A 9,729-nucleotide genomic window follows, 5' to 3' on the forward strand; every position below is an offset into this window, starting at 1 on the left:
AAGACGATTATCACATTCGTGTCACCACATCAGATTAGTGTCCGTAGCGAACGCTGATATGCGGGGTAACCACAAGGGTCAGCACACCGTCATCGTGTCCGGCACGGCCTCTGTGTCTGTGATGATGGATCTGAGAAGAGATCCTTCGACCTTTAGATTAAAAACCTAGGACATTGAAAGAAGGGTGGTGCGTGCTCGTTACACTCATGTTGAGAACACAGAACGAAGGGTCTTAGGTTACATGCAGCTGTGTGGCGTTGACTAAGCGGTGGTGGTGCTGTGTTCGCTGACTGAAGTTGCCATGGAGGAAAGAATAAGAAAATGCTCTTCTTCAGAAAAGAGAATTGTGGGGCAAGTGAGGTGAGGATGGGACATGAGCAGTAGCTTCTTTGGGGGCACGAGGGGGTCACGTTACCTGAATAGGGTCGCTTTGCATACGACACTTTGGGGGGCACTTTGACGCGCTAGACCGCACCTTTCCAAGTATTCCAAAACTATGCGTTGAGGTCTCTCATAGAGATGTGTGTAATCGAAAGCGGAAAACGAGCGGTGATGTCACTGTCCCCAATCTCGGCTTCACTTCTCAGAGCAATAGGACTCCTCCTCTCTTTCCTTCCTCCATGGAAGTCGGTCTCACGATAGTGGTCAGTGTCTCTATGTGCATGAAGATGAGGATGACGATGGTAATCTGGATGAAGAGACGACGAAATAAATCTGGATCAAGGGACGATGCCTTTTCTTCGAGTCTAAGATACGTCTCTTCCTCTTTGAGTTGTCACGACATCCAATATGTTGTACGAATGAGACTTGCTTCAGGACAGCAGATGTCAAAATGACGTTCCCCATGTTCCTGAACACTCTTGAAGGAAACGGAATCGTTTTCGTGTATACCTATTGGTCATACCACAAACTATGTCCGTTAGCCAATCAGATACTACAGCCCAAATTCAGCCAGGTAAATATTGCAGAACTTGCAATGTTTGCAAAACACGAAGAGTACCTTTTGGTAATTTAGGACATAAGAAAAAAAAAAAACTCGAAATGAATAATGTAATCAGCACAAAGTAACCACAGCATAACTTTGGCTACCTTTATGATAACACTTTTCCGCCATTAGTGAGCAGTGGCAGTGCAAGACGCATCGTGAACACAGGAGCTTGCTTCGAAGCCCCTCTAGCAACGTGGACGGAGCGTGACGCTCCACCTTGAGGGTGACGTTGAGGATGGGGTGTATGCAATCTGGGCGACTACCTTTGACGAGAACAGGTCTCCTCTACACTCTTAAAAATGAACTTCACTGCACAGCACGCTCCTAGCCAACCATCATCTCAAATGATATCGTTATCTGCCCTGATTTGTTGAAAACGGGAGGCGTACGCCTTTTCTGTGACAATTATGAACAGCATAAGTGTCACAAAAAAGGCGTACGCCTCCCGTTTTCAACAAATCAGGGCAGATAACGATATCATTCGAGATGACGGTTGGCTAAGAACGTGCTATGCGGTGAAGTTCATTTTTAAGAGTGTAGTCAAAGATAGGAAAACAATACTATCATGGAGAGTGGTTGGTCCGCTTGCGGAAGACACCTTTCCCTTGCCCAATAATAAGATGGATGTGCTTCGTCGCTTCAGGTTCGTTACAACCTAGCAAGGGAAACCAATAAGAAACCAAAAGAGAATCCAATATAAACGAACGAGTGTTTGCGAACGCCGCCGCCTGCGCTTTTAACACACTCTAAAAAAAGAACTTCACCGCATAGCAAGCTGTGCGTCAACCATTGCCACGGATGATAGGGTTATCGCTTCTGATTTGAAGAGAGAGGTAGTCGTACGCCTTTTTGTGACAACTTTCATGTATCCAAATTGCCACAAAAAGGCGTACGCCCACCTCTCTCTTTGAATCAGACGCGATAACCCTACACTGGTAAAGCAGAGCTTCACCGCATCAGCACGCTCATAGCCAACCATCATTCCGAATGATATCATTCTGTGCATTGATTTGTCGAAAATGGGAGGAAGCGCCTATCTGGGGCAGATTATCTTGTCCCAGATAGGCGCCTCCCCCTGTTTTGAACAAATCATGACACAGAATGATATCATTCGGTGTGATGGTTGGCTAGGAGCGTGCTATGCGGTGAAGTTCTGTTTTAACAGTGTAGTCAAAGATAGGAAAACAATACTATCATGGAGAATGGTTGGTCCGCTTGCGGAAGACACCTTTCCCTTGCCCAATAATAAGATGGACGTGCTTAGTCGCTTCGGGTTCGTTATAGCAAGGGGTTTACGAACGAATGCGGTATTCCAAGCAGCACAATGCACTGAAAGTCGAGTGTAATAGGTGTGGATGGTATGTGTCTTCTCAACGCTCTAAGATGAAAGTCACTGAAAAGGTTAGCCAGCTATAGGGCTCGAACTCACATCTTCTGGATTACCGCGGTTCAAGCTCTACCGATTGAGCTAAGCGAACAGTGATGTGGGTTCCAGTCTTGCAGCTGTTTAGCCTTTTCAGTGACTTTCATCTTTCATCGTTAATTTCTTAGGCAATTTGAGGCTTTGTATGTATTTGTACTTTCTACGTTGTTTCAGCCCAAGAACATCAGTTCTCTTATTATGAACCTTCTTTAGTTTCACCAGTCTGTAGCCTTCCCGTCCTCCCCTATTGCACTCGACCTTCAGGACATTCACCGACGACGCCTGCGCTTGTAACAGGGTTGGGGACTTTACGAGATTCAGAGACGAGATTCGCCTCGTTAGACATAAGAAATTTGAAGAAAAAGCTACTGCTGTGAAAACATATACTCGCGAAAAGCATCAGAAGCTGTCTTACAGAAGCCCTTACTGTCATGCACGGAGTAAGAACTCCGGAGCACGGAGCATCACGGAGCATGTACTCCGTGCTCTCAGGCAACACACCTTGCGGAACAGACATCTGTATTACTCGTGCGAACGTCTGGTGACGTGAACATCTTGAAATCGGAATTTCCTCGATGTATTTGCGACGCAACTTTTGCTCGCGCACTATGTTCCTGCGTACAACTATCTTCCTGCAAAAACAGCTGTCCCTGTAATAAGACGATCTATCACTCTTAAAAATGAACTTCACCGCATAGCACACTCCTAGCCAACCATCATCTCGAATGATATCAATATCTACCCTGATTTGTTGAAAACGGAGGCGTACGCCTTTTTTGTGACACTTACGCTGCTCATAATTGTCACAGAAAAGGCGTACGCCTCCCGTTTTCAACAAATCAGGTCAGATAACGATATCATTTGAGATTATGGTTGGCTAGGAGCGTGCTGTGCGGTGAAGTTCATTTTAAGAGTGTACATGCCCTCCGTGTTTCCCTGTACAGTTTGAGGAGGACGCGATCCACAGAAAAACAGAAAGAAAAACCGCTGGACATCCCCCAAGAAAACTCAAAAAAGGGCCGAGATGTCGTCATGTGGAATAGAGTGATCTATGAGTTATACCGGCATACCTTGGACAAAAAGAAATATAACATTGGCTGCTGCAGAGGGTCAAGATATCCTTTGTCGTGGGGTCAATCTGTATCGAAAAAGAATCAGAAAAATCTGTATCGCCTAACAAAAAACACCCTGTATAAACACCAGTGAGATATATAAGAATTGTGCACGCGGTAGGGCGCTTGTCATGCCAGGAGCTTTGTCCCTAGTCATCAGGAGGAATCTGTTAAGATAAAAGAACGGAAGCGAGTCGACGAGCTTAACCTGTAGGTCACGAACCTCGGCTGCGCACTGTGGACAAAACCCCAGGGTTCTGGTTGACAGGTGGACGGAAATTTGTGGATTGGGTATGATTTCACGCTGCTGCTGTTCTGGGAAGGGAAAGCTAATACCAAAATGACTTTAAAGGAATGGTGTTCATTCAAGTGTACAGAGATGGGGACATTTGCTTTCTTCATTATGTCGCATTTATGGGTTTTAAAACGAATTCTAAACGTAGCTACAGTTTGGCAAATGTATTGTGCTTCGCAGAGATTACACTCCAATAAATATACCCTCTCAAGCCTCGCAAGGGACGCAGATGCAGACCATAGGCACTGACCACAGCACAAATTTTGAGTTAAAGTTAATGACGATTTCGACTGCAACTCAAGCAAAGACATTTTTTTTGTTAGGATGTAATCTCTGTTGTTGTTGTTATTGTAATCTCGGATTGTTACTGGCCATTAAAGATAAACATGCAGCTCAGCCCTGACAGTTGATTCAGATAATGGAAGCAGACCGGTTCCGAAATGAGAATTTCTACGTTTTTTAAATGTTTTAGCGCGGGTGTGCCTTTTTTAGTAACGAATACGAATGTGCCCTTGCACTATATTCAATGTAATCTCTGTAAAGCACAATGCACTGACCAAACTGAAACTACTTTCCAGGATTGGTTTTAATAACAATAAATCGGACATAACAAAACAAACCAATTCTTCTGAACCTGGCCATTCTTTTAATACTCCAGCCGATTCATCTTGCAATCGATTTTCCCTTCCTACCACAGCAGACAACAGCGTAAATCATACCTAATCCACAAATTTCAGTTCACGATCAACGAATACCCAGCCATTTTGTCGCCAATGCGCAGCCCAGGTTCATGACCTAGGTTAAACTCGCTGACACACTTGGGTTTTTTTCTCCCGTTTTCTTTTACCCTTACAGATTCCACCTATTGACCAAGGACGATACTCCAAGAAATTATTCCCTCGCATATCTCTCCCGAGAAACGCTGACCTCCTATGTCATTGTAATATTAACGTCCCCGCAGTTGACTTTTTACTAGTTGGGTTGTGAGGAAATATTGCAAGTGCATTCTTTTGCAGCGCCTCGAAATGTAGGCGTATTTGGGGAATTATTAGTGCATCACGTGTGTGGTGGAACAAATTCCGAGTCACTTTTTTTACTCCACTCGCGGGAGCAGGTCGCTGCTTTCTATGCTGAGAGAAGAGGCCACAAAGGTGAGCATATTCGTTTTTCTCCTCACTAGACGCAACAAGGACTCCCCGTTGTGGAAGCACAGGTCATATTCTGCTCGAGAAGAGGTACCCACCTACAACAACCGCAACCTAGAGTCGTGCTCAACTTGAGAAGGGAAAGAAATCGAGCCAGTCAGCTCTCAAAATATTCTTGTGCTGGAAATAGGATGGCTGGACACAGAGAGGTCACGCTCACTCTTCAGCCCATTATACTCACTCAGCGTCCGTATTGGCTGTTAAGACAGGCCACACGACACTATACGCCACATGGTGGTGCTGGAGTATTTCTCCTGGCTCGTTATTTCGACTCCTTATCTCCAAGGCGTATGTAGTTGACGCGGACTAGATTTCCTTTTAGCAGTGAGGTGACATTTTTAACGTCGTTCGAAATTCTGCCTCTTCTGTCAAGCCGCACACCAGGAGTTACCATGCAAAATATTTTCTCTCTGCGGTGCGTTATAGGTTGGCAATCAAATTTACAAAAAAAGAAAAAAAGAGGAAAAAAACAGAAGCCGCAGACGGCCGACACGTTTCTCGCGTGTAGTATTGGAGGTTCCACGCCTTAGCCCCGTTTGCATGAATACGACACAAGCGTATCGAATCGACTTCAAACAGGCGAGAAGATGATGCGACACCGTTTACATGGATGCGCATCGAGCCCAGACCGGAGGTGGCGCCACGCCATGTCATATTGGAAAGTTAGAGGTGCACTTCCACCAGGGTGTCGGAGCGAATCGAAAACCGGAAGCGAAAACCGAAAAAAAAAACGCTATTTTGGTGCGAACCGGAACGGAATCGAAACCGTATACGTTTTTTTCGCTCAGGAGGGAAACCAAAAAATTTATTTAACGGTTTTCGGTCCAAGCAAAAACTCCGCCGGTTTGGACTACGAGTAGGCGAATGAAACAGTCGTCGTGTGTTCTCAAGTAATGTCATGGACACATCACGAGGGTTACGGTTATGGTGCAATGTACGTCGGTAGAGTATGACCCTTAGGCTCCCTTTGTAACATTTTATCGTTCGCGCACATAGACTTAGATGTACACGTGACCGGTTGTGACTCTCTATCAATGTGCGACCCAAGGGGGCTGCGAAACGGCTTCTCTATCGGTAATCTCTCGTAACATGTCCCTTGTTTGAGAGCAGCGAAGTTGAATACATGTACGTATCCGCGAGGCAAGCGCGTGCGAAGTGGCGCCTCTTTTGTGGGCAGGACACGAAGAAAAGGAAATGGAGCCGTCGAGCGCGTTTGTGAGTGAAGGTGTTCCTCGATTTGCGCCGTACTCGTGCGGTAATGCTTGCTGGCGAGGAAGCAGAAACAGGCATTCGGATGGGACGCGATCGCACCAATCGAGCAAGAAAGTACTTTACGTATGACATCACAACAAAGTCCGTCTGTATCATGCGCTTCAAGAAAGGAGAATGCCTATTTGAACAGACAGTCACCTGTAGGAGCCAGGAGCTACCAATTTCACAGCTGCCTATTAATATTAAATACCATGTATGCATATAAACGGGTTTACATTTTGCAGCATTGATTTTTTTTTTCTGGAAAGAATATGTCCACCAGCGGAACCGGTTACAACCGGTATGAACCGTTATTTTTTTGCTCCGGAGCAGAACCGGTACCGGAGCGTTTATGATAGAACCGGAACGAAAAACGTTTCGGATCGACACCCTGTCCTCAACTACTGCTGTTTCCGGTGTCCCGCTACCTTCGCCCCAAACATTAAAACGTCGAAAACGTAGCATCTACGCCCCATTTTCAAGCGTATTTCAGAATGAAATCTGCCCTACGGCTGCAAGCCCTGCTGCTTCTGTCAGTATAGACTAGCCTACATATCCAAAAAGGAGCGTGGCTGGGAACTCCCTAATATCACAGCTTTGTCATCCTGTCTAGGAGTAGAAGACGACACAGCTAGCCCGCAGCTGAACGCCACTTCCCATAATCCTCCCTTCCTCCTTCGATGCGCATCGTCTGTTTGGATGCACAATCTGAACACGCATTCAGTGTCTTCATCCACCTCTGTTTAGCGAATTGAATACGACACGCTCTCCTAGCGAATTGAACCGTTTACATGGGTGGATTTGATTCGACAACTGGATACGATACGCTTGTGTCGTATTCATGTAAACGCGACTCTTGTTTCTTTCTTTTTGCTTCGCAGCTCACGTAACCTTTATACATTGAGCTGTGCCGCTGTACGTTTCTGGTCACGTGAGGGGAGTAGCATACGTCACAACGTGCTCTCGTTCTGCGAAGCGCTCTGTTCACGAGGAGAACGATTTTTCAAAGGTGTGCGGTACAGAGTCCTACCGCTCGCTCCGTAGGTCACATGCGTTCATTGTTCTTTTGCGGGGACCCATTTTATTCCTTGGAAAACACCCTGCATCGAAAAAGAAACAAAGGCGTCACCTCAGTGCTTCCTTAAGTTGAACACAACTTTATAGTTACCATAGTTGAGCTGCTTCTACTCCTGCTACTTCTTTTGTCATTCCGCCCTGCTGATACCGTGAAGCAACTATCATAATGCACGGTGTACTGTCAAGAGAGAGAGAATGTGTGTATGCGTCCACTCCGGGATAAAGCGCTGGAAAACACAGAAAAGGCTTCCAGTTTTAATTCGTCAAAGAATGCAGTCGATGCCAAAGCATCCGGTCGTCAGGGGCATCGGTGTAACAGAAATTGTATTTCTTTGTGTGCTTTTGTATCTTTTAATATTGCGTGCTAGATATGCTATGACAAGTGTTTTTATATTGCGTCCATGATTATTGTATTACAACCGTGTACTGCACGACCTGTCCAAATTAAAGTCTGTAACCTCTATCTTGCAGGGTGACGAGCGACAATAAAAGCACCTGGTAACCAAGCTCGAAATGACGTTTTGCTCTTTTTCTTCGTGTCAACCGACCACACAAATAAACGGCACATGGAGAGATTACTAAATTCAGTGTTGCTAATTTGAGTGCATAGGTACAGTCTGCGACGACTGCAGTGCGTGTACACTGTAAAGTAACAGAATGTCGATGAATGTGTTATTTAAACAACTGCTACTCGGGAACACAGGTGGAGAGAAGTCAATGGCCTTCAATGCCGCCCGCTTAAAATTTAGAGATTGGAAACCTTACTTAGCGCAGAGACAGTGCACCTGACCCACTGAAGGCAACGAAAAGGACGGGCAGCTTTATTTTGCAAAGGGACGCTCTTATTCTGGAGTAGTTGTCTATTTTAAGTGTTGTGAACACGAAGCGCCGTCACCCACTTGAGGTAAGTCGCGCTGCGAGGAAGGATGTGGCCAGAGGGCATCAGATCCAGAGGGAAATCCATAAAGAAATCAGGTAATGTTATGCAAGAAAATGTAGAACATATTGGTTGACTTTGAACGTGTCGAAGCAACAAGAAACGGTCGAGGACGGTCTGCGTCTCCAGCTAAGTCTCCCAACGTGGTTTATGTTACACGACGAGCTCGTTGCAACAACTATCATTAGAAAAGACCCAAGGACAGTATAGTGAAGTCTGTCTTCGGATCTTCCCAAATCCTGTGGGTGCCTGTGCGCAGAGAGCATGTACAATATTCCAACTAGGCAGACTTTATTCTGAAGGGTACTCTACCTAAAAGTTCAAACTATTGCTAAACGTTTCTGGCGCTAAAAAGGAAGACCTCTGTTCAATCTACGTCTGAGCAGCCTGTTCTTAGCGTACCATACTCCCACGACTTAGCGCACAGTAGTAGTTATTGGCCATCAGTTTAGCCCATTTAAAATTTGAAAGATATTGCATCATACAGTGAGTCAATACAAGCGGTCAGTTGACAGACAAGACAGAGTGGACACGAAGGTTTAATTTATTTAAATCAAAGACGTCATTCGGAAGAAGGCAGCGACATCAGTCATATTCATCGCCAGCCAGCGTCTTGATGGTTGTGGAGTGTCACACCGTGTGGCGCCATATTTTCAAAGCATCACACTAGGGGGCAGCATCCTCGTCATCACGGTGGCTATCGTGGAAGGCAGATAAAAATGCTGGTGGCGGCCGTGCATGAACAATAATTGCAATAGTAATCCTACATGTATCGGCAAACGTCAACTATCCGCTTCTTATCGCAACAAGATAATTGCGAACAGGTGCAGGCAAGCACGGAGAAGAATTACAATAAGTTAATCACAAACACTCTGCTAATCGCAACAAAGCTGATTGTGAACACACACAGACACCCTGGTAATTAGAACAAGGTAAATACACTTTTTTATCGCAAACATGCACTGGTTATCGCAGACAAGGTAATCAAGGGCAAAAGAACGCGAATAGAGCAGTAAAAAGCATATGCCTTTTGCTTATGGCACGCTCGGAAAGCCTGCCGCCTGGGAAGGAGATGTTTCGTTTTCGAGTCTCATTCTTTGCAATTTTTTGTAAGTGCTATATAAAGGGAGGCCAAGCCAATGCCTCGATATCGTGGTTTACCGAATATGTAGGAAACACCACGTGTGGCTTTTGCTCCTGCTTTTCTCGTCGGTGCAAAAAGATGAAAAATGAGGAACTTGGCAAATATTTCACATCTTCATGGAGGAGTTCAACTTTAACTTCATTGGCCGCAATGGTTGCAAGTGCGTCAAGAAATGGACAAGATCGAGGTGCTCGACCACATTTTAGCATCTGACAGACATCGGTCTTGGGAACGCAATTCGGATGCAGAGGATTATGTGTAAATAAAAAGATTTTGTCCTCTCTAAGAGCGAGAATT

At 45.4% G+C, this 9,729-nt stretch overlaps 1 protein-coding gene across 5 annotated transcripts in view; it reads left to right on the plus strand.

Moving 5' to 3' along the window:
• LOC135374099 (uncharacterized) overlaps nt 1–7,934 on the plus strand; it is a 44,856-nt gene extending 36,922 nt beyond the window's left edge. For 4 of the 5 annotated variants that reach the window (XM_064607098.1, XM_064607101.1, XM_064607099.1 and 1 more), the window contains 2 exons: nt 4,932–4,969; nt 7,823–7,934. In XM_064607098.1, coding sequence (XP_064463168.1) covers nt 4,932–4,952 — 21 coding nt within the window. In that variant the 3' untranslated portion in view covers nt 4,953–4,969; nt 7,823–7,934. The remainder of the gene's footprint in view (nt 1–4,931; nt 4,970–7,822) is intronic. The other variant, XM_064607102.1, reaches the window with a different exon arrangement.
• Nucleotides 7,935–9,729: the final 1,795 nt, after the last annotated feature.

This window comes from Ornithodoros turicata, unplaced genomic scaffold, assembly GCF_037126465.1.
Source record: "Ornithodoros turicata isolate Travis unplaced genomic scaffold, ASM3712646v1 Chromosome44, whole genome shotgun sequence".
Lineage (NCBI taxonomy): Eukaryota > Metazoa > Arthropoda > Arachnida > Ixodida > Argasidae > Ornithodoros > Ornithodoros turicata.